General features: G+C 31.3%; 1 protein-coding gene across 6 annotated transcripts; it reads right to left on the bottom strand.

The window, feature by feature from the left end:
* Nucleotides 1-1,582: 1,582 nt before the first annotated feature.
* On the bottom strand, nt 1,583-26,080 carry LOC143257166 (adapter molecule Crk-like). Of its 6 annotated transcripts, XM_076515496.1 has the most exons (9): nt 25,344-26,066; nt 24,675-24,901; nt 16,603-16,725; nt 15,549-15,702; nt 13,729-13,779; nt 12,117-12,248; nt 8,405-8,524; nt 7,253-7,330; nt 1,583-6,818 (listed from the first exon to the last, which is right to left on the bottom strand). In XM_076515496.1, exons 2-9 carry the CDS (start codon nt 24,707-24,709, stop codon nt 6,684-6,686), a joined length of 828 nt encoding a protein of 275 aa, XP_076371611.1. In that variant the 5' UTR covers nt 24,710-24,901; nt 25,344-26,066; the 3' UTR covers nt 1,583-6,683. The 6 variants fall into 6 exon arrangements, with proteins under 6 accessions (XP_076371611.1, XP_076371616.1, XP_076371612.1 ...); XM_076515501.1 differs by having other exon boundaries at nt 1,583-6,861; nt 24,675-26,080; XM_076515497.1 differs by lacking the exon at nt 24,675-24,901 and having other exon boundaries at nt 25,041-26,067.
* Nucleotides 26,081-26,941: the final 861 nt, after the last annotated feature.

Here is a 26,941-nt window from a genome sequence, read left to right as displayed (position 1 = left end):
AATAAGAAAGTCAATGTATATACAATATCATGTCACGTATTATAATTTATCTCGGACCATTCTCCGATTTACTGTGTTGCGTGCACTAGGTATTCGAATTTCAAATAGCCGGAAATTTGAATTTAGGAGTTAATTTAATGTCAGTATATATCAAATTTATGATATTTGCCAACAAGCTTGATACACACAAATTTCTTAACACAAAAATATACAAAATAAAAGCAATGGAATTTATAATAACGATAATAAAACTAATTATTTACATCAGTTCAACTCTTCGAAAATACACTTCTGTTTTAGTTTGTTTCGAATTTTGCGCAAAGCTGCTCGAGGAATATCTGGGCTAGCTGTCCCTAATTTAGCAGTGTAAGACTGGAGGGAAGGCAGCTAGTCATCACCACCCACCACCAACTCTTGGGCTACTTTTTCACCAACGAATAATGGAACTGACCGTAACATTATAACGCACCCACGGCTGAAAGGGCGAGCAATTTTGGTGTATCGGGGATTCGAACCCGCGACCCTCAGATTACAAGTCGAGTACTTTAACCACCTGGCCATACCGGGCCCTGGTGCTTTAGTGAAACATATCTTGCTGATTCATATTCTTGAGAATCTTCACAAATCTAGAAAACAGGCGGAACTTGGGCAATATATATATTTAACAATTTACGTTACACGCATTAAACTGAAACAAACGTTGGTATTAAAATAAATGTATAACAGTTAATCCGTTACAATTTCAAGAGAAATTTGGCGTACATGTTTAAAATAATTACATTTCTGAAGAATTATGGTTCAGTATTGGTTTTAGTTCCTTAATCGCCAATTTATCTTTTATTTGACATTTTGATTGTCGTTGGTACACCGTGTGTAAAGTCTTTTCGTCAACAGTTCCTGATCTAAATGTTTGTAAATATTGTATAAATCTCACCACTAGTCTTCATATACTGCTTTATAAACTTATTAATATATCTTTAAGGAAGAAGTAGACAATATTAAAAAACGTTCGAAAAAAAATCATTTCGGGTGCAATTTTGTAATGATTTTATAAAGAGTGTCTGACCAAAGTTTCCACCCCCCTAAGAAAAAAGTTGTACAGTACCCAAGAAGTTCGTACGATTCCTTTTCATTAAAAAGGTGTGCGTGCAAGTTAAACTGATGTGCACTTTTAAGTTCACAAGAACAATAGAGAGCTATTTTGTTGTTAAAGGCAAAACCTTAATATCCGTATTTCAACAATGGATTTCTTACTTTCTAGTTGTGATTCATCTAAAATTAGCGTAATTTTGATTGCGAGTTTAATACTAATAAATTGAATTTAGACTTTTCTTTATATTTACAGGTTAAGAGTTAACAAAATGCGTATCTTTCATTCATAGTTAGGCCATATCATTTAAATTGTAGTGAGATTATTTGCTAAAAATAATAAATAAATGATTATTAATAACCTACGGTTTTCCAGGTAGAGATTTGTGATAAAAAACTTTAGTTATATTCGAAGTTGTGCGTGTGTTTCTAACATTTTTTAATGTAAGGAAATTAGAGATTTGTCGTTGAGTGATCACCCTACACAACTCGGTGAATCTTCTACGTAAAGCAGTCGTAGCTAGTTTATTTTCAAAATACAATATATTTATTTACATGCATTTAAAACATCACAATGTCAAGTAAACACTGTTAATATTATACTTCACTCTATAGTTGGTTGCTTCTAAAATAAACCTGCACGATCTTCTTTAACAACCTTGTTAAAATATGATTACACACAGTAAGGCTGAAAAATTTTAAACACGAGAGTATGTCCGTAAATTATATGGAAAATATACATATATGGTAATCATAAGAAGGTAGATGCACTTTAAAGACTTTGGTCAAATTTCATTGCCAGTAATAAAGTATCATAGGAAATAAATACAAAAACTGAATAATGTCTTCTTTACAAATACTTAACTGTGTCTGTCATTTCTTCTAACATTCGTATTTAACAAAGCCGCAACTGGTATGTGTCGCAAGTGATCAACAATAATCATTAAGTACTGTAACTGAGTAGCAAGAATAAATGTTTCCTTGATAATATCCAGTCGAAAGTTAGATACACCCCTTGACTAATCTACATGATTGTTTGTCATTTGTTTAGGGGAATAACAAGTTGTCTGTATATGTAACAATTTCTTTAGTAGCTAACACTAGCATTTATCAGTAGAAAACATCAATATTAAGAGAATTTCTTTATCGCCTACGAGTGTAAATCCTGTCTGTACTGGATCATGGTAAGTAGGCTGTTGTACAATACATTACAATACTACTGATTTCACAATGTTCACAGGGTTACCACTGGTGGGAAATGATGGTATACCTAATTTATTTTAATGGACCACTAGACAATTCAGAAGTACCTAGAACAAACTAGTCAGATTTCCACAGTACCACAGATGGAACTATTTGGTGCTGTGACAAGGAACTAAAACCTTTGTAAATATATTCTACACGTACAGGTACCTTTCTAATAAACAAATAACTTCTAGTCAAAAAATAAGATAGCCAATTTAGCATGGCAAAAGGTTTATCATAAGATAATGATAAATTTCTACAGTATTGTTAACTCATTGTAGAACTTACATTTGACATGTAGAACAATTACATGTTAACAACGAAACATAGTCTCCTAAGGGATGCCATCCTCCTCCTAAAGTTACATTATTTGCACTACAGATACATCTATAATGTAAGATCCTTCTTTAACAGTGTTTTTTCTGTTAGAAAACTTTACTTAATCTACAAGTGATGGTTAACATAACAGATATGAACATTTACCAAGTTTCCCCCTCTACAGTTGTCAGAAACTTCAATTCATTCATGACAATTTTTACCAAGCCACTTGCTTATCTTTATATAAAAATATTAATTGACTGAAACAAAACTACTGAATTCTGTTAGTATAAATGCAAAACACAAGTATACCAATATTTATGTAAGTAGTAAACTGTCTGAAAATAGCACACAATCCTGGCAAATGACATGAAAAACTTTTCAGATACAAGTCAGCAGAAAAAAATTAAAAACTGGTAAATACTGCACAGCAAATATTAATACAAAATGGTCTCTTCAACAAAATCAAAAATTCTAAAACTGAACGTTATTTACTTATAATCAACATATTGGAAATATGTTTATAGGGTATTGTATAGGGCATGAACAAGGTTTGTGAAGTTTTGAACAAGTTCTCAGTAAAGGATATACTTACAGGGTAGTGTATTGAGCATGAACAGGGTTTGTCAAGGGTTGAACAAGTTCTGAGTAAAGGATATGATTTTAGGGTAATGCACAAAACATGAACAGCGTTTATCAAAGTTTTAACAAATTTTAAGTAAAGGATATACATACAAGGTAGTATATAGAACATGAAGAGGTTTTATCAAGGTTTGAGCAAGTCCAAGTAAAGAATAGGTAGTGCAGAGAACATGTACAGCTTTTATCAGTATTTTAATCATTTCTATGTTAAGGATATGCTTATAAGAGCATTAAAACATTAATAAGTCTTGTCTTAGTTAAATACAAATGAAAGATTTTGTATAAAACGATAAAACAGTTGTCACCACTTAAACCTTACATTAAAGCTTTCTTCTTATACTAGTTCAATACCTTTAGTTGTTAAAATTTCCCCAAGCCAGGTTCCTTGCTGTTCTAATACTGCAACCATTCCCAACCTAATTAGTAACTATAAATATTGTTTTTTCACACTGGAGTAAAAGGATAGGTTTTATTAACATCTTTTCCATTTAACTAGTAAAATGATTGTCTACATTTTGACTGAGATCCCTTGTTTAGATCAAACCATCCTTAGTAATATGGTACAGGTACAGAAATTACACTGACTTCATAAGTGCACAATACTTTAGTCTACAAGTTTGAGGAAAGCAAACACAACCTTTGATCTTGTAAAAACAATGAGTTATATGCTTCCCTTTTGTGTATTTTGTTACATTCACAAACACATGCAAAACATTTGAAACAATAATTTCATTATACATATGTGTGAATATTTATGCTTTTACTTTCTGAAACTCTTTCTTTGGCTGTTCCTCTTAAAACATCAAGCATAGCAGTAATACAAAACTATCAGGATAGCATATTATTAAGTTTAATATCAAAGGTTAATAAAAAGTACACTTCAGAATCAGATCTGAATATTTGAAAGTCTGGTTGTTACACAGTACACTATAGAATAAAACTGAATGCTGGTTGATACACACTATATTAGAGAATCAGAACTGAATGTTAAGTCTGGTTTGATACACAGTATACTTCAGAGTCAGGTCTGAATGTTCAAAAGTCTGGTTGATACATAATATACTTCAGAATCAAATCCGAATATCTAAAAGTATGGCTGATACCCAGTATACCACAGAATTAGAACTGAATATTTGAAAGTGTGGTTTGGTACACAGTATGCTTCAGAGTCAGGTCTGAATGTTTGAAAGTGTGGTTTGGTACACAGCATACTTCAGAGTCATGTCTAAATGCTCAAAAGTCTGGTTTGGAACATAGTACACTTCAGAACCAGATGTGAATGATTGAAAGTTACTGAAGCATTTTATTAATAAGATGTTCCATTAAAGGAAATTATGAGATACATTTTAATAAAAAGTGAATATTTTTTCCTAAGCAACACAATTAAAAATATTGTGATACTGTTTGGATTTTTCCAAAGTCATATGACAGCTGACTGCATAATTCATCCTTAATTTTGAACTAAAGTTAGGCTGCAATTCAACATCACCAACTAAAAAGTGGAATATAATATTCATTTGTATAATGAACCAATATATGAAATAGTTTTATTTTTTTAGCAGTAATTGGACAAGAACCATAGAAACTCTGGCATGTTACTCTATTGGGATATGTTGAGGCCTTACCCTAAAATATATATATATTTTTTCATTATTAAAATTTTACAAACTGTTGATACATTTTGTAAATCCACTTAGTATTTCATTACCTGTTGAGTATTTTTTATGAATTTATTTTTTTGGTATTGATTTTGTACCGTTCCATTTTAATCTAAATTATGTTTCTGAAATCATTATTGATGTAATACTTTTGTTTCATGACAGTGGCTTCTGTTTTTTGGTGTTTGTTGATTTTTTTAAACTGAGTGTTAATTTTGAACTATTTGATAGTTTCTTAGAGATATCTTAAAATGTGTGTTTTTGTTGGTTTACATTTTCAGTTTTAGCTTTTAATACCATAATAAGTATATCAACATATGATATATTCTCTGCACACTAATTTTCTGAATGAGAGTAACAACAGGTTTAAAACACAGTTCAATGTGTTCCAGAACTTTGTAAGAGAAGTTAATACTTTATATGACATTATAAAAACTAGCTAAAGAATAATAGATGAAACACCTTCCTTTAGAGTAATATTCAAAGTTATAAATGTTGTTACACTTTGCACGTCCAACTATCCCTTTCTATTTTTTACAGTGTTTATTGGAAAAACACATACTTTTTTGTTGTTGGGGTGTTTTATTTTGTGAACAATAGATATTTATAGGAAATGTTGTTTTCAAAGAATTTTTAATGAAAGTTTGCTTAGTTTGTTTTTGTACAACAATACATACAAATGTCAACAATTACAAAGAAGTACAAGCACCTAACCAACTGGTCTCTTGAACAATGTTAGGGCAACTTGAACAAACTCCCATCTAAAGGTAACAATGAGCTTGGCTGCTCCCAAGTCTTGGGTCACTTAAGTTAAATACAACTAATACACAATTTATCCTTATCATGTGTCTGAAGTAATCTCAGTTTTCAGTTAAATACAGCCTTAAGTTGTTCTTCAATTTGTGCCGATGCCACTTGTAATGTGAAACACATTTAATTATATTGGATGAGAAGGAAAATTAGTGTTAAGTTTAATTACTAAGCAAGATAACCTCATTCTTATGACAACAAAAGAGTAGAAAGATTGGTGCATCGATACTCCAATATCTAACATACCTAATACAAATGAAGCTAACTTACAAACATTTAGTACCAGTTCAACCAATATACCTTGCAGTTTTCTAACAGTAACAATACAGGATTTATTAAATGTGAGCAAATACATTTTGCTTAGGTGAATCATGTTAACATAGTTATTAGGAACATAGCTCAAGCCTTATCTAGTCTTTAAATAATTACAAATAAGAACATGACTTAATTTAGGTCAAACACACAAATATAGGAAAAAAAAAATAATTGTTGCTAGTATTCAACTAGTTGTGTGTTAATGTTTTAACACTGAAGTATGCAACTGTAATGCATGAAAGGCAACACATTATTCATGCAACAACTTTTAACAGTTTTCACTTCTAGATGAGTATTCCTCCAAAAATAAATCATATAATAATCTCTCTATCTTAATCTAACAGAAAACAAAGATATAATGTATTATAAATACACAATCAAGTACTGATGAAGATTGAAACTAGGTCTGTTTGTATATTGAAGAACAGAAGTAAGATAATACACAAGCTTGATGATTTTAACACAGAATAAATTAATCATTCAACACCTACAAACCAAATAAAACCTTTGTTGAGCTCACTATGGTTTTAACACATTCAGTCTCATTTGCATTACTTGGAAGTTGTGGTGTTTCTCATCTTACAGCCTTTCAGCAGGTACCAGGAATTAGGTCTCCTCTTCTGAATTTTCAGAGTCAATAAATTCTACATGAGTAAAGGGAAAATGTCCAGTTTTACCCCTCAGCTCTCCTTCCCACTGTCCATTGATGTTCATCTTGGTTACTTTTACAACCTCTTCAACCTAAGTACCAGGTAGAGAAGCAAGCTTCATGGTCAATCAGCACCTTTACAAATAGTCAGGTAACCAAGAACTTGTGGCAGTCAACATACTAAACACATCAGTTAAGAAAATGAGAAAATTTATCCAAACATTTTATATCACACAAGAAATATTCTCAGAAACACTGATTTTATAGAAAATTTGTTTTTGAAGACAGTGTGATGCAAACAAAAATATTACATCAGTTTTTAACAGCCAGAACAGTATGATATGTGAGCAAAAGTTGTGTATTTTAAGAATATTGTAAATTGGTAGCAGTAAACCTAAGTGCTTCATATTAATCTAGGGAAAACAGTAGAAACTGTAAACAGTAAAACTGGGTACTTCAGTTCTGTGTAACTACAATAGTGTAAACTGTAAACGATAAGAAAGTGTGGTAATATAAATATACATACTTCTAGCTTTAAGGCAGTTTTATCATAGGCATTTGGAACTCTGGCCTGTTTAACTCTGGCTAATGCTGGTAGTTTTCTCTAGAACAGAAAAGACAAACAGAAATAGATCAGAAGTCTATAATACATGGTTATCACTGACAATATTTTTCCAGGTTCTAAAACTAACAAAACAGATCACAGGCTCTGTATCATAAAACTCATTGTTACATACACATTAACAAACAGCCTGTACCTTTAATATCTGACTTTACATAATAAAAAATTAACAGCTAACTCACCTAAAGAAAAAAAACATGAAAAATCATTCATTTATAGTAATTTCTATGACTAATAAACAACATAATAGCAACTCCTTTCCCACAATTCCAAAGTAAAGCCAAATACATGTCACTAAATACAAGAAAAAAGATCAATATTACACTGTTTTCTGTGCAAAAAATCATCTACAGTTAAATTAATGTTTATGACTCCCAGCCTAAGGCTAAGCTTGTATTACAAAGTTTATTAAAACATGTTATTATTCTTTTTTTTTACCTTTTTGTAAAGGAAATATTAACCATTATATATGGTTAACAATTATTTCTAGAATGGCCAGTGAATACAGTTTTTTGGAAGTATCATCTATTAAACTCAATTATCTCAGTGCTTAAGTACCAACACAAAGATAATATTAAAAAAATGAAGTAAATGTATGTGAGGTATAACCACAATCAAACAATAACTTTGACAATTAGAAAGTATGTTTTGAATAGGTGAGAGTTGCAGTTCCAAGAACTAAATGTAAATAGCTAAGTACCCCTAGTTTGGTACTTAGAAATGGAATATTAAGAAACAGTGAACTGGCTTCTACCTGTAGATCTTAATGTACCTGTCTTAACACTCCATAGGCTTAGACTGATGACTGTTATTGTTGAGCTCCAAGCTACCCATTGGGTTACTTTCACCATGCCCATCATGGGTTTGAAATCTGGATTTTAGCATTAGAAGATCCATGGTTACTGTTGAATATTTTGAAGAAAGACACACAACAAAGTATTGGTTAACACACTATACACCTGTCTGAAAGTTTCTTTAGTTGGCTATGTTCTAGAGTTTAACCAAAATTAAGCGTAAGTTATGGTCTTAGAAAAGATAATTTTAAACTGTCTCTACCTGTTTATTTGGTGTGTTATATCTATTGTGCTCTGAAGAAGGGTAAGAAACAGGTAACAACTGACTAGATCCTGATTGAACTGGTGATAAGCTTTGTCTGTCAAACTGGCTTTCATCATACTGGAACAGAAAGAAGAATTTCACTCTTCCTAAACATCTTAACAGAAGATTACTTCATTAATCAGAAAAACAAATTAACTAGTGTACACACACATTCTGTTCAAATGTAAAAATATCAATAGCTAAGTGATTATAAGCTTCTAGAAACATCAATCTAACAACGTTGTGGTTTCCCATGTGAATCTCTTATCAAGCAAAATTACAAAATATCAATCAGAAAATCAATATATTTACAGTGTTCTTACTTCTGTTTTATACATGAGCCTAGCAAGGTTAGAGTAAGTGGACAAATTTCAAAGGACAATGGTCTCTCGGTTATGAAAACTTGTGTTTGAAGATTAATTAATACATGGAAGTTAATGTACTTTGGTCACACCTTAAAGGTTCTGTGCCCTTGCTTGATCAAAATGTCTTTAGCCTCAACACCTACCCACTTTCTCACACAAGTTATGCAAGGAGCAGTTACATCACACACTATAACCATGAGGTAATACAATAATCAACAGAGAAGTTAATTGCATTAAAAACAAAAGCAATCAGAAAAGTTACATACCCTCACTCCTTTATGTGTTTATACTGAATTATATTTAGTTTTAAAAACACAGAAAATCCTTCTCAGATTCAGAATGATCAATGATCTGGATTACTTTTCGATGTGTGATGAGTCTCAACCTGAATGTACCAGTGAAATGTGGTACAAATCTGATCACACTTTACAGAGTTATTAACCCAGAGCTATGTAAATACCCTATCTGTCTATTATGAAAAATGCTTCAGTGATTCAAACTCTGGATCCAGACTAAATCTGGAGAAGACTGTCCAATACTGATTTCCCATCTTGTATAAAAGTGTTTTGTATATTAGTTAGTTTTCCAGATATATAAACAGAAACACAAAAAGACCATAGAAAGACACAAGTTATGTTCTTTAGTGTTTGTTAGCTTTGAGATGAGCAGAAAAATGTGAATAAAAAGCCAATAAATTAATTGCATACACACAAAATTCAACAGAAGTGATCAGATATAAAAACTGTAATATTGTTTTTAATATTTCTTTGTGAAATACACTAAATAAATATTATAAAAAGCTAAAATATTATCTGTTAAATAAAATTCTCATTAACATGTTTTAAATACAATTTGAATTACATTTTCCCTTCAAACTGAAAAATGTGATACGCAAGTATATAATACAAACCTAATGTGTGTTCACTAATCATAAGGTTAAATTCATATTAACTATTGTAAGAAAGGACTGTGACAGGCTATGTTTACTTTCTGGGTTGGTGAAGACTTCTTAACACATTGTAGATGGGTCATGAGTTTACTCAGGTTTTGTGTGCAATTTGTTAAAAAGCTGAGTTTGAAATGAGTTAGATGTGTTTTAGTTTGTTCAGAACTCAACTACATTTTGTATTATTTATTTGAAACTTGCAGATTATGTACATGAATATGCCCAAGTAAAGTATTAAAATGTGGTACCTTGTAAAACATTTTCCTATATGGAGTGAAACCACACAAAACTTACATATGCATCATGTTTTATTTCTTTTCTCATGAGCAGTACAAATAATGCAGGCTCTAGTAGGAAAGTTATTTTTCCCTGTAGATGAAAGAAACACAGGAATATGCTGCTTCATGTCACCAGACAGTCTTCCTCGGAGATCTTAATGTGGGATTCTCTTTGCACCTTCAGATGATGGACTAGGTTTGTTCATCTTCAGTTCTAGTGAGTCTTCTTTCTCTATGACAGTAACCCATTCTCTTTTTCTGTTGATTCAAGGTCTCATAAATTATATACACATTGAAAAGGTTGCAATTTATCAGAAGTACTACCATTTTTGTCTATTTCAATGTTTTTCCGAGAATGCTGTAGCATGAGAAATATTGATTTACATGAGCAACATCTTTCATGTGAACTTTGTATTGAAGAACACACACAGTTTTTGTATTTCTTTTCCAGTTATTCTGTTTATATTTCCTGTGAGAGAAACAAATCACTTATGTTCTTCCCTATGAAAACAAGAACATCACCTTTTCTACAGAAAGCTCTTTCACCTGTTTGTCACTGTTGAAACTTCTCTTTACACTTTAACTGTTGAACAGACTATTGTTTTATGTTCTTGGAACAAGTTTACAATGGAAGTATTGTTGTAGTGATTGTCCAATATTGGGAGCAAGAACTGAAAGAATAGTGTCCTATAATTGTTTACCCTCATCAGTTTAAATATCCATATTGCAAATATAAATTGTGTCACTCTCACACACCATTTTCACTAGTAGAAATATACACATTGCAAATATAACCTGTGTCACCCTGACACACCATTCTCACCAATGTAAATATGCATATTGTAGATATAACCAGTGTCACTGACACCATTCTCACCAATATAAATATTCATAATACATATATAACCAGTGTCACTGACACCATTCTCACCAATGTAAATATGCATATTGTAGATATAACCAGTGTCACTGACACCATTCTCACCAATATAAATATTCATAATACATATATAACCTGTGTCACCCTGACACACCATTCTCACCAATGTAAATATGCATATTGTAGATATAACCAGTGTCACTGACACCATTCTCACCAATATAAATATTCATAATACATATATAACCTGTGTCACTCTCGCACATCATTCTCACCAGAAGACTACATTTTGCTATTTTTAGAGGGCCGTATGTCTGGAATCTTAGATGTCCTCTCCAGAGAATCATGCACTCATCCAATGACAACTGTTGGTTTTATTTATACAGTGTCCTGAATTTATTGAGGAAATGGCCCAGCACCAGTTTAAGTTTGAAGAGTCTGCTTGAAAACTCATTCATTTTCTGATTATCACTGAATAAACAAAAGAGAATCTGTCTTTCCTGTTATATTTCCTCGTCTTCTTCACAAGTTGAATAAAGCCTAAGAATTTCCTCATGTCAGTAGGTATAAATTCAGACCACTGAAGTCCTTTAGATGACATTCTATATTTCTCTGCTGTTTCATTATGGTAGATACACACTTCCTGACATAACATTTTAAACAATTCACCACCAAACATTGTACTTATCACAGTACATTTGGGTTCGAATGGAGTTGTAGTGACTCCCAGATTTCCTTTAAACATTTCAAAGTTTAGTGCAATATCTATATCTAATCAATTATCATTATAACAACATGAAAACAAATCACTAACATGATCATCTGTTGAATCATTATCACTTTTTGATTCAGAATCAGTTATGACCACAACAACTTTACTTGTCTTCGTAGGTCTAACAACAACACTGTAGCTAGAGTTACTGTCATATTACATCACATTTCTTGCAAGAAGTCACTTGTAAAAACATGGGTATTGTAAGCAAAAAATCAGAAAAATAATAACTGTTCAGAACAAAATAAAACACATCTGACTCCTCTGAAAGCATGCATGAAAAACATGAGTAAATTGATGACCTGTCCACAATGTTTGAATAACTAAATGACCTTTTATAAATTTTCTTTTGTAATTTTATGTACTAAAATACTATATTCATGTTTCCCAGGTTGATTTTTTTACTTTCACACAACAACACAAACTTACTTTTTCTACGTATGGGACTGGAATTGAACCTGTAAGACCTAAAGAACTTCTAGCTGTCCACCACTGTTCTTCATCCTTTGATATAATTGTTAAGATTTCTCCCTTTTTGAAAGGTAAGTCATCAGCATCTCCCTATCATTACATAAGAAAATTTCATAAAGTTGTCTACTTAAATAAATGACTAGTTCTCAACTTTTTATAACCAGTTATGAGCTAAAAAAACAAGAATATTTTTAAGCAACTTGGTATGCAAAGTATGCAACTCCTTTCCCAAATGTTCAATTTACTTTATCTGTTAGATCTATTGTCTTTAAATGGAAAACATATCAAATCTTCTAGCTTAACTGGAATGTTTATACCATATTTTAGAGAGATCAAAGTAAATTATCAAGTATTTTATAACTTTAATCAAATATTATTATTGAAATAATTATTTGGTCATATGCAAACCTCTACAATCTACTATAACACAAAAGAAAAACTAACAAAAATAACTTGGATTTTTATCAAACCTTTAATTTGGCTACAAACTGCATTTAAAAGTTAACAGTTATTTATTATAATACCGTGATAATTCATAAAACACAAAAAATGGTTACAGCTGCACCCCATTTAGCCACTGAATCACGCTACAGCTATATCTCATTCAGCCACTGAATCACGTTACAGCTATATCTCATTCAGCCACTGAAACATGTTACAACTATGCATTCAGCCATTGAAACCACTTTTTTAAAACTTAGGTTCACTTAGCAGTAATGCTGTAAAAAAACACACAAAAGACCACAAAAGTAATAACATTTTCACAGAATAGAAAAGAAATGAACCACCTGAACATTGAGCAGTATGTGACATCAGATAACAGTTCAAGAATTTATTTCAGAAAAAATCACATTTGAAAAAGAAAGAAACAGTGAACTTTAGTAATAAAACATAAAAACTCTGGACACAGGCTACAACAACAAAAAAAGGCAAAATTATCCCTTGAGACAAGTAAGTAAGACAGCTGTGTAGACAGCTAAGTTTTCTTTTTTGTATTGGACAGACTACAAACTCATCTTGGTATTTTTTGGCATGTGTACTCTTGCCTTATATGGTATTACTCAAACTATAGGTATATAACTTCTACATGGAATTATTACCAACTGAATAATTTGCAAAAGACCTGTGGTTTTTAATGTGTGGTACCTGCTGGAATGTTGCACAGATCAAGGGAAACATCAGTGCAGACCAAACAAATGTAAAAATAAGTAGTTCATAAGCCACTGTCCAGTGGTTCTGCTACTGTATCAAGAACTATTTCGATCTTGCTAATGAGGAATAAAACACAAGCAATTAGAGATTGTGCCACTAATTATTTCTACTGTTTCAAGTACCAGGAAAGTTGACTCATCAGTCTACAGTTTAATGAAAGAGAGACAGTTTAGAAGATATTTAAAAGTATATTATGATCAGAAAGAGAAAAAAAAATCCACAATATTTTATGAAATAGCAAAATCATAAGAAAGATCTTCCACACTGTACGGGTAAATCAATATCTATATAAAAAAGTTAATGAACTGATGTTATGCAATCTGAACATTCAGAACATGGAAGAAAGGGTCTTACTTACACTTCCAGTGAAGTCATATTTTGCTCTAACTTTTTCCAGTTTTCTTTCTGCCTGAAAATTAAGAATTCAGTTTTCATGTAAACCAAGATTACCATGTCAGACAGTATTAAACACGTAAACCAAGATTACCATATCACACAGTATTAAATGAAAACAATAGAAAAATCAAGAATCACTCAAAATCAGCCAATTATTTCCAATCAGTCATTTTAACAAGTTCATAGAGGGTTTAAAATATAGAGTCCGAGGCTATTTTAACATTACTTTACCAGAAAAAAAAAGGTATTTTGATCTGTATAAAAATACACAATGAATACATAGATATCCAAAGTTTTTATATTGTACTTTAATACAGACTTTCACTACAGATCCATGAGAGACAGAGAGGATTTAGCAAAGACAAACTAAACCATAAAATTTTCAGATTTCAAATGAACAAATTTTTTATATCACAGTATGGTGTTGCTCAGATTGAAGTTAAGAATTCTGGCAAGTGTTAATAAAAATAATATGGTTAAAAGGTGGCATAAAAATACATCATATAATACTGTGTAAAGTATGTGAGATAAATAGTGTGGAAATAAATCATATAATACTGTGTAATATATATCAGAAATAGCATGAAAATACTTAATACTGTGTAAAATATGTCAGACAAATAGTGTAGCAGTACATCATATAATACTATGCACAATATGCAAGAAAAATAGTGTGGAAATACATCAAATAATACTGTGTAAAGTATGTCAGAAATAGTGTGGAAATACATTGTGTAAAGTATGTCAGACAAATAGTGTAAAAATACATCATACAATACCATGTGAATGACATTTGAGAGTGTATGCCATGGTAAGCCAAGTGTAATTGTGTTTAATAAGAACATAAATATCCTGGTTAATTACTTCACCATACAAACTAGACAGATTTGGATTTTAAGTACAAGTTATCCGATGTATGCCCACACCTCTTCTGTAATGTAGTAGACAATTAACAAAACATTTTGTATAACATTTTCAGAATCAGATTTAAAAGCATGATGTCTATTTTCAAAATTTAATAACTCTGAATACATAGGTGAAAGCACATTTCATGAGCTGTTTTATTCTTAAAATTCATTGCTACATAAATTTATCTGTATATATTTATGTACAGATGGAATTAGAACAACCAGTTACTAACCTTATATCAAAAACAACTGCATAAAATGCAAAGAATAAATCTATTTTAAGTTGTTTATTAATGTAGCACTAGCAAAGTGATGCTGAATACATTTTAATAACAAAAACCGAAAACATTTACTGTACAATTTTACCTAAAATGACAGTATGATACACAAGAATAACCTGTGATCTCTTCTGTGTACTGTAGCTACGTCTCATACTTCTGCCAAAAAGTAAAGTGAGTTTCTCAAAGATAAACTTGTGTTACAGTTAATAGCTTCAAAAACTAAGCTTCCAATTAGAAAAAACAACACATAAGTTTCTGAGTTAAGTTTACCATATTTCACCAGGTTAGTAACACTGGTCTCATATTAAAATTAGAAGCATAGTTAGGCATTTATACACAACACTCCAACTTGAATATTTGGCTTACAAAATACATGCCAGAGGGCACCTTCATTAGCCCACATTTTAAGATCCTGTTCTTAGAATACAACTGTATATTTTTTGCCTCATTAAATGAATGGCTTTAGGGAATGTACAAATTCCAAACGTAAATACATAGAACTATTTTTATTTTCTGTAACCTAAAATATAAATCTAATAATGTTTCATAAAAAATAACCAGAGAAATGCAGAAATCAGCAACAACATACTTACTGGCCGTATGAGAGGTGTGGTGTCCAGGTAATGGAGTTTATAAAAGTTTAGTAAAGAAGGGACATCGGGAAACATCTGATCACCAATTCTGAACCTTGTCTGGTCACCTTGTTGTATTTTATTTATAATGTAATGACTTACTTTACTGTCTTCCCTAAAAGTACAACAAAAACACAATAATTGTAATTTGATAATTTTCACTTTATTTGTAAAGTGTGTTTCACTAGATAAATGAAAAAATTTTTAAACATTTCCTCCAGGTATCAGAAACAAGCTTATGGTAACAACAAAAGGATGGTAACAACACTCAAGATACTCACTTAAACAAGTCACAAAATTGTTTTTTTTTTCTTCTACAGAATGTATACGAACAAGTACGTAACAAACTTCAGGAAGGAGTAATAAATTACCTGTAGAAACAAGTCATTAAGTGTTCTATAATTATCCTTAAAAACTCTTACACTTTACAGATATGTACAAGTCACAAACTAAATTTGTTTACAGAGATGTGTGTTTTCTTATAGCAAAGTCACATCGGGCTATATGCTGAGCCCACCAAGGGAAATCGAATCTCTGATTTTAGCGTTGTAAATCTGTAGACTTACCTTACCACTGTACCAGCAAGGGGCATTAAAAGAGATAGTAACAGCTGTAAAGTAGTTAAGCAGCAGGATTGGTACTGTTGGTTAATCTAGATTTCCATACTTCAATGTTTTATGTAAGAATGCATTATGCTTGAAACTAAGAAGAAATATTCCATAACTTGCTTCCTTAAAACACCACAAAAAAGTAGTAAAAACAAAGTTTATATACATACAAACTTGGATACAGTGTAGTAGTACCATTTAGTACCCAGAATTGCTATGTACACAATCCTCAAAATATTATTATCTGATGAACCACAATGAATACACAAAAATCAATTATTATTTAATATCATTTTTTACAGTATACTGTAGTTTACTATCCATCTGAATTCACACTTAGGCCTCTGTGATAAGTATAACAAACACAAAATATATGTTATGCCTACAGTTCAACAATTACAACTGACCTGACACACAGCACCAGATCTCCTTGTATACTGCTACTGTTTCTCACTACAAATTTTCCAGCCTCATTTTCTGCCATTAACAGGTCTGTAGCTTCTTGTCTTGTCATAGGACCAACAAACCAGCTGTTGAAATATGTAGAAATTAAACAATGTTAAACAACAGATTACATGTTGAAAACAGTTATTCAAGAAAGAAAAATTAACATGTTGACACTGGATTTACTTAAAACAATTAACATGTTCATACTATACATTATAAAGAACATGTCACTGGAGTCACAGTTTTAAATAATTAACTATTCTTCTTCAGGAGAATAAATGATGATGAATTAGTAAATGTAGTGTAATATATAGATACAGATGTTAATGTCAGGTTAGCTGGATGTTCCAGTTGAACTTGGAAACACTGATGTCAAGTTTAGTTTGTATAAAAGAGGTACGTAAAGAGTTAAGATGTTCAAATAGTTTTTATAAAGTAAAAAACAATAAAGTAAAACAATATATAGTAAATAATATCAATACAGAGAAACAAGGATAATATTAATAGTAAAAAATATAATTTATTACGATTTGGTTTGGAAGTTTGTTTATTAATGTGTGATGGTTAAAAAAATGTGGCCACAAAACATTGACTACTCTCATGAAGACATTAAACTGACAGATATAGAGGTAAATTTAATATGAAACAGAAAAAAAGAAATTAAAGAAGTTTACTGAACAGCACTGTAAAATACTATAATTTTAAATATTAATCTAGATTAATTAAAGAAGTTTACTGAACAGCACTGTAAAATACTATAACATTAAATATTAATCTAGATTCCAGGATTGTCAACTTTTGTATATCTCTTAAAGAACTCCTATACAGCACTGTCTTAAATTATCTGGTAAAAATAATTCACACATTTGATCCTCATAAAATAATAAATGACTTGATTTCTTCCTTCAACAATTCTAGAAACTTGAACACTATTAAACATTGTTGTAGGCCTGTATTACTAATGACTTTAACAACAAACTCACAAAGTAACTGCCACAGACAATATATACTGACTTACCAGTTCAGTATTCTGCCCTGAAATCACTTCATAAATATCTTGTATTTATAATATAGCTTGAATATGTGTCAGACCTTTAGTTGTTCTACACCTATCTTACTAAACCTTCTGATCTTAACAGTAGTACAAAAATAAATTAAAAATAATTAAAAATAGTTAACTACACAGACACAGGCACTGATCTATTTATCATTAACCATGACAAAAATCACAAAGAATTGCTCAAAAGCACTTTTGTTAAATAGTCAAGATTAATTTAAATGACCTTTAAATACTTTACTACTAACTGTACACATAAAAATACAAAAAAGCACATTAGATTTACAAGGAAAGAAAATCAGCTCAAAATGGACTGCTAAATAAGGTACGATGAAGGTCGTGTGGTATTGAAAAGATTTGTTTCTGCTGTATTTTACACAAGTCAAATAACACCATAATTCTAAACAATGTTATCATTATCTCTAAGTTAGATTTCTTACATATATATGAAGCTCTTTTAGAAAGCTTAAGTACAGGGTGAAACAGAAATTACCATCAGATGAACATTAAATGATTGTAACATGTATATACTCAATGCTTTATAATTAGCATCTTTATGGAGTTAACCCCTATATTATATATGAATTAAAGGAGTAAAAAAATAAATCAACACACACAATATTAAGTTTTATTACACATTTGTAGAATAATTATTTTAAAGACCACAAAGGTTTAGTTAAACCTATGTTTCAGACATGTTTATTTGAAAAGACTTCTACTGGTATTTTTAATACTCTCTTTGTGGTGGTTGTCTTAATATAAGCACATATATGCCCCTTGACATATAACGTACTTGTCAAGATAGCCCAATATGGCTTTGTTATAAGAAAAGACTTGTTTCAGAAAATAGGAATCATTTATAGATTTTGATTAACTAAGTTTAACTTAGTATACTGATACGGTTCAATGTCGTGTTAATTAATGACTCCACAATACTGGGGGCAGGAATGCTAACTTCAAGAGATACATTTCATCTTATTTACCCCCAAATGGAAGAACCTTATTTTCTATTTTATTTTTATTTTTCATCTCTTTCTTATTCTTATTTTAACTTGGGAGAGCAGTCACCTTCCAAGAACTGTCTGCAAACAGTGAGGGGGGGGTCATTCTGTGTCAAATCATCCAGATTTTGGACAATTTTCCAGGTGACCCCTCAGAATCCCTTGACAAAATTCACATGAGCTCATCTACCCATATAATGAAAAATTGCCAAACATTAGATCAATATCTTTAATAGTTTCTGATTTACAGCCCTGTAAAATTTTTTTTTTTTTTTTTTTTGAATTCATTTTCTGGCAACTTTGGCTGCTTAAAGCTGGAAGAGGCTGAAATTTGCTACACTGACTGAATTAATCTCAAAAATTCAAAAATGGTCTCAAACCAAGTTTATCCCTCTTAGGATTTTCATAGTGAGGCTGTAAAATCACCTGAAAACGCGAAATCTTAAAAAACATTGGTTTATTTAATAAGCTATAGCTGTAAGACTTAATGTGATACATAGCTGAATTTTGTTTTCAAATTTCCTATAACATATCACTTGATAAATCAGCAATTGTTGTAATTAAAAGTCTATTAGATCTGTAAAAAAACTTAGTTGCATGCAACTTTTTATGATTTAGCTAAAAATAGCCCTATTTCAGGTCACAGTTTGATCATGTCACCAGTTATTCAGCCTTTTCAGATTTTTACCATATATTCTTACATCTCTGAATATGATCTACAAAAAAAAATCAGGATGGTGTTCAACCTACTTTTTGAGTTATAATTTTTTAAAGTATCCTCTGACCATACATTTTCTTAAAAAAACAACACTTCAATTCAGGTGTGTTACTGTGTGCAAATATATCCATACAATTTTGAAATAATTTATGAATCCCATTGAAATATTCTAATCAGCCTTTACCATATATTCTTACATCTCTGAACATGATCTTCAAAGAGTTCAAGGTTGTGAAAAATAATAAATTATTAAATTTTAAGTGTCTCCGATATGTACCAATGGGCAAAGGACAACATTCAGGGCATTCAGTTCTTTCTTGTTAATCAGGAATCAGTCTTGCAGAATTGTGTAAAGTTTGATCTACTTCAGCACTTTGAAAAATGCAAAACGGTGGCAGGTATTAGGTCACATCATAGCTTTATTCCTCACTCTACCAACAAACTGTACATGAGAAGGCTATCAGATGATGATGTGTACACAGGTCTAACTGTTGGTAGTAACAGTGAAAGTGATGCTGCAGCAGCTCAAATAGGGTCTATTGATAGCAATGACAATTATCAGCCAGGGAAATATGTGGCATACATATACGATCATGAATGGTATGTGGGAAACATAAAAGATAGATCAGATGAACATTCCGATGTGTTGGTGTCATTTATGAAGAAATCAAGAAACGAACTGTTCTCATGGCCTGCAAGGTCATGTAAAGATGAAAGCTGGATTCCTTTCCAACATATTCTTTGTCTGATAAGTGCACCTACCATGCAAGGCAGTAGTGCTCGCCCATATGTTCTAAGTGAAAGTGATCTCAACATAATCAGACTCGAATGTCAGAAATTTATTCAAGCTGTCTATACACAGCAATGTTTATTTGATGTTGTTAAGGCTAATTTAATGCCAAAGCAGTTTTGAAACATTTCATTTTCACAATTATTGCAGTTTAGTGTGACTATAATCTTTCCCTGTTGTAGCACTGTACTTTTTGTGTCTAATTTATCTTTGTATTTAATATATTATGAATCTTAAACTCAGCTATATCTGCATAACTAATGCATACACAATATATTTGCATTGCCATGTGATCTAAATAGTTATGCCAATAAACTTTTCAGAAATGAATTAATTCTTTCTTGTTTCTTACAACTTCATTATTTAATATTGTAAAAGGCTGGTTAGAATATTTCAGTGGGATTCATAAAATTCTGACAGGTATTTTCCAAAATTCTATGGATATATTTACACATAGTAACACACCTGAACTGAATATTTTTTAAAATAAAAAATTATGGTCAGAGAATAATCTAAAGAATTATAACTCAAAAAATGGGTTGAACACCATCTTGATATTTTTTGTAGATCATATTCAGAGATGTAAGAATATATGGTAAAAATCTGAAAAGGCTGAATAACTGGTGACATGGTCAAACTGTGGCCTGAAGTAGGGCTATTTTTAGCTAAATCATAAACAGTTGCATGCAACAAAATATTTTACAGATCTAATAGACTTTTAATTACAACAATTGCTGATTTATCAACTGATATGTTGTAGGAAATTTGGAAATAAAATTCAGCTTTGTATCATAATAAGTCTTAGAGCTATCGTTTATTAAATAATCCAATGTTTTTTATGATTTCGGGTTTTCAGGTGATTTTACAGCCTCACTATGAAAATCCTATGAGAGATAAACTTGGTTTGAGACCATTTTTGAATTCTGTGAGATTAATTCAGTCAGTGTAGCAAATTTCAGCCTTCTACCACCATTACTCTTACAGCTTTAAGCATCCAAAGTTGCCCAAAAATGAATTCACCAAAAATAAGAAACAACTAAATTTTACAGGGCAGTAAATCAGAAAATATTAGAGATATTGATCTAATCTTTGGCAAATTTTCATTGTATAGGTAGATGAACATGTGAATTTTTTCAAAGCATTCTGTGGGGATCACCTGCAGCCTCCTGGATGATTTGACATGGAATGACCCAGGGTGATATAGATGTGAGATGTTGTGGGCTTGAGTACCCACATCTCACTCTCCTAATTTCTAATCTTCTTATGTGAGACTAGTGAATTGGTGATTAAGACTGATAGATTGTGTATCCCCATCACAATGTGGGTCCCACTTCTTCTGTCACCTCCAAAACCAAGGACACATTTTGCAATCCCACATTGTTCCTTGTACCCTGATCCTTTTTAAAAAATATGCAACATATTTTATTTCATGTTAATGTGCTTTGTTTATGGCTTAAAAAATTATGGTTATAATTAATCAGAGCTTGGGATTTACTGTTTCTAACATAGTTCTTCCTCATGATTTTGTTTACATATTTAACTTTATTTGAATGTATTTAATTTCACTATATTTTAGTTAAACAAAATCTATAAATGCTCCCTACATTCTAAAACGTATTTTCTTATAGCAAAGCCACATTAGGCTATCTGCTGTGCCCACTGAGGGGAATCGAACCCCTGGTTTTAGCACTGTAAATCCAAAGACTCTACACTGTCACAGTGGGGAATATATTCTGAAACATATCTCTAGCTACAGCTTAACATTTTACATTTTTAACTAATGTGACCAAATAGTCAATAGCTACATTAAATCATCATGATAGCTATTAGCTAAGTTTATTGTTATTACAATATATAAAGTTGTGTATCATATCAAGTAATCTTTTGTCCATTGTTGGGCATAAAAACAAAACCAGTAAACAAGATATTTTTTTTTTAAATTAGAAATTTAAAAATCTCTAAATAGAGGTTATAAAAAAGTAAGTAAACAAGACTGGATATATTGTAGACATTATTTACTAAAACTATAAACTCCTATTTGGTTCCATCCTGTTACCTAGAATTACATTTGGTAGAATAAAAACAGGGGTTTGTAGTTTGCACATTTAATGTCTACTGTATCTTCAGCCTTGTTTCCTTATTTTTTTACAATTGTTAAATACTGATTTCTTCCTGTTAATGTTACATTTATCACTCAAGCTTACAGCTGTCTTAACAATTACTAAAACTGAATGACAGACCAAGGTAAGTTGAACAAGTAATTTTTTTGTCCTGTACATACACCTGTGTATGCTTAAGAAATTGTTATTTGAAACAATTTTCCTTTTTATCTGTTTTAATAGATTAAAAAGTCTGTACAAAACAAATCAGCCCAGATTCTGATTAAATGCTCTTCTGAAACAAACTCATTTATAAGTATATTTTGACTTAACCCAGAACTTTTATAAATTTCCATTCTCAAAAACATATACACCAATAAATCCACTTTAAATTCCTGTAAAATTAAAGTTTTTATGACTTTATATGATACTTTGTTTCATACATTTATCCCCACTCAGAAATAAAGGCTACATCAAATAAACTGTCTGGTATTTCCAAAGAAACTTCTAGGTTTATGGAAACTTCCCAAGCTAAAAGTGCTGGGATTACACACAGTTCCTAAACTAAAAAGTGCCAGGTTCACAGACACTTCTTGAACTGAAGTGTTAGGTTTATGGAAACTTCCCAACTAAAGCACTAGGTTTACAGACAGACAGTTCTCAACTGAAGTGCTGGGTTTACAAGGGTGAACAGGTAATTTCATTTAATATTCATGGTTGATTTGAACTTCTAGCTGCTGCAATAAGATCATTCAACAGGTTTACACTGGAGGGATTCATGCAGAAAGTGTGGTATTGGAGAAAAAATGTTGAGTAAAAATAATTTACTGTATGTCTCTACACAAAATGCAGCATTGGTGATCCATATGTCTTGCCACCCCCCATGTTTGGGATTTTAATCTAATTTTTATTAATTTCTTTGATTTAGATAGCTGACACAAGTAAATATACTGTTGAAGAATGGCTTGTTACAAATGTATGGGCTAACGATTGTCCATAGATGGAAAAATTTAGAAGGACGTGCAGAGGGATTTCAATGCCAGGTTTAACAAGGAAGCTCCATCTAAAAAAACAATTTTACAGTGGGAATATAAGCCATTCATGATAGGGTCAATTGTGGATAAGACAAAATGGATGACTGTCGACCTGGCAGGAAAAATATGAAGCAGTTGAAGCATCCATTCTCCAATCACCCAAAAAGTTATTGAGGAAACGATTGTCAGAACCTGAGATCCCAAAAACAACAGTGTTAAGGCACGTGAAAACTGCTCTTGAATTAAAAGCTTATAAGCCATCAATCATCAATGAACTAAGCAATAATGATATGCAAAAAAGTAGTGTAGCAAATGCTCCTGCAACATGGTGAAGTGCCCTTCTCAGATGAATGTACTATTCATAAAAGTGCACGACAGAAATGTTTATTTTTGGAGTAAGGAAAAATTAAAAAAAAAGTTAACAGTTAATAAACTTAAGTTATGTATTGTCACTCTTATCATATATCCTGAATTACTGAAAACTATGGACAAGATTTACAGACCACCCTGTACAAGACTTGTTCATGAGAGATGTCTGCAAACTAATGACATTAGTACGACTCGGGTTGTAACAAAAACATGAAGAAACTTTTATCTACTGTAAGTTTGTATAAATAATACACTCTATGAAAGTTGTGACATGCACTTTGACCACACTTGTATATGGAGGCAACTACATTGATAAGGTTACTTGAAGTGGAAAGAACAGTAAGAGTAGGACTAGAAGTTACTTGCCAACTGCTGAAGGACAGGATGACATGAAAGGCTTGATTGCTTAGGCTGCTCGCACTAAAGAACATTATCTTTTTCTAGTACATGTAAGAGTAACCAACACTGGAAACTACAAACTGGAAGAGATGTTATAGAAATCACCTTAAGAGTTAGGATAGCAATGTATGCATCTTTTACCATGAATTTAACAAGTGAATGGATTATTATATAGGAAAAGCTAAAGGCTAGGTTTACATTTTTACTTTCCTCAAAAGTGGTTTTGTTAGGACAGCCTTGAAGAATCAAATGGTCAGTGTCATCAGTAATTAAATAAACATAACCCTTCTCTTTAAAAGATGGAACACATTCAGCAATTTCAACCTATCTTTTTATGAACATTCATCCTAATGTTCATTTATTATTTTTATTCCTAAATGATTACCAGCATAGGTCACTCGTCAATAGTTTTAAACAATATTTTTGTATTTTGTCATTCTCACTGAATTTCTTATACCTTCTTTTCCACAGAACAGAATATTTTAATTTGAAAATATGCACTTTTGTACAGTTGAGTAATAATCTTAATACAAAGCTTTAGTTACATTTAAAGTTCTAAACGTACCTGTTTTTATCATAAGGATCAAAGCTTCCAGCCATTATATTGTACAAATGGACTACAGGTTCTCACTTTCACTCTGTCTCAGACGCACAGATTAAAGCTGATGATGTACTTCAACTTGCAGTCTTAATATTCCATTTTAAGTTGTAACTGTAGCAGTTACTTTATTATAACATGCATAATTAAAAGTTTACAGTTCAGCACTGTTTTTGTGCAGCAAGCACAACTGTCTGAAAGTTAAAAAATATTCAACAGCTACAAACACAATATTTCTGGATATTTAATTTCAATCAGTAAACATATTGTTGAGGTCACACCTTACTTAAATAAATATTTTCAAAGACTAGACTAGGTCTTAGAATTATTTACCTCATGATCTAACACACCAACAACAAAATCTGTTCATTTACTCGTTGATAATGACTTGGAAGTTAGGCCCAAAAATTGTATTTTTATTAAGTTACGTCACGCGATGAAATTCAACTGATTTATGCATGATAATGCTCACTATTATTAATATTAACCTTACTTCAGTTTAAAATTGCCGAAACGGTATCGTGGTACTAGTAAATAGACTAAATTGTACTTTGGTTAATGTTAGCTATATCAATATAGTATTATTAATGAAATGTCTACACTTTTACTAAATGTTGGCTTTACACAGTTCAATACCTTGCATTGCAAAAATAAAGCTGGCATACAGCTAAGCAGTATGCACCATATTCTAATGAATGCATTAAAAAATTGTCAACATTATTAAACTGGAAGTAGGCCTAAAAAATCGACCTCACGCTAAACCTAACAAAAACTGATAACGCATGTAACGTTGACTGGAAACGTTGGCAAGCCCTTCCTATCTTGAAATGTCCTTTAAATCAGATATGCTTCCACAGACGTTATATTCCCGGTTGCCATTATCTTTGATTTCCACATCCAAATAAGGACTTCCTATTTAACCCAATCAGTCAATATGGCGTATGGAGAAGAATTTAGACCACCAGCTACTCAATCAAGAATTTGTATCCTAGCACTGTTGTTAATAAGTTACCCTGATTACAAAAATATAAATAAATAATTAATGCGAAACAGTCTTCCCGAAACACTTGTCAGCACCAAATCAGAACTACGCATAAGCCACTACCCCTTACCATACGCACAAGGAACGATATGTGCTGATGAAACGATCACGGTGTCAGTTTCTTTTTCTTTTTTGGCTGAAGCAGTTTTTAACATGAAAAAAAAATGCGATTTGGTTACGCCACTCTCCCGATGGGTCAACGGTAAGTTTACTTCACAAACAATTCAAATATATATTTTAAGAATTTTTTAGTGAAAGCAAAGAAAATATATCAAATACACATCTACTACAGCTACTGGGACGAGGCCTTTCCTACAATACCAGGGCTCATAAGATATATTACGTTTCACTTTTAAGCTAGCGACAAACAAAATTTATATTTTCATGTGATTTTTCTCATTAATAAAACGAACATAATGAGATGTGATATTCTTACCGGTTCATTGAGAAGAGAAAGTTTTAAACTTATGACAGTTATTGGTGGAATATAGTTTACATAATAAAAATTGAAATTCAAATAATGAGTTGACAGAAATAATGTTTCTATTAATCCTAGAATGACAGCGTGAGGTAACTATATGAAATATCATGTAAAATGTAACTAAAGTCTCTCCATAAATAAACGTTTTCACTTTCATTGTCATGATTTTTATTTATTTGTATTATGCAAAACTACGAACATGTGCTTTTTTTTGGTCTATGTGGGTCCCATCTGGTGTTAAAGATTGAAATCTTAACGTTGGTAATCTAGAGTTGAAAGTAAAACAAAAACCCAGTTATTACTGATCATTTAAAATTGTAGTTAATGGTATAGTCCACTAGTATTACATATAGAAGTTTATAACCAATAAACTGGATAAAGAAATATGTATAAACACTTGAAGCTCCTGCATTCTATCAAAAGAACTTTTATAGAATTACTTTAGAGCTTTTATCATAACAAACAATTAATTGAAAATTTATGTTTTGAGGTTTTGTAAGCATGCTACATTAACCAAAAAACGAAAACAAACTTACTGTCAGCAAATGTTTGACCAACATGCATGATTTCACTGTGAAAATGCTAAACAAAAACAAAGGAGATGTCCTCAGGGTACAAAATAACTAACATCTGATTCATTCTAATCCTTCACCTAAACTACTTCATCAAACATTTTTTGTAACTTTTAACCCTTCTCTGAACAAATGTTAA

Source organism: Tachypleus tridentatus, chromosome 7 (assembly GCF_004210375.1).
Source record: "Tachypleus tridentatus isolate NWPU-2018 chromosome 7, ASM421037v1, whole genome shotgun sequence".
Classification (NCBI taxonomy): domain Eukaryota; kingdom Metazoa; phylum Arthropoda; class Merostomata; order Xiphosura; family Limulidae; genus Tachypleus; species Tachypleus tridentatus.
The sequence above is the reverse complement of the archived record's forward strand: the minus strand, read 5'-3'. Positions and strand labels throughout refer to the sequence as shown.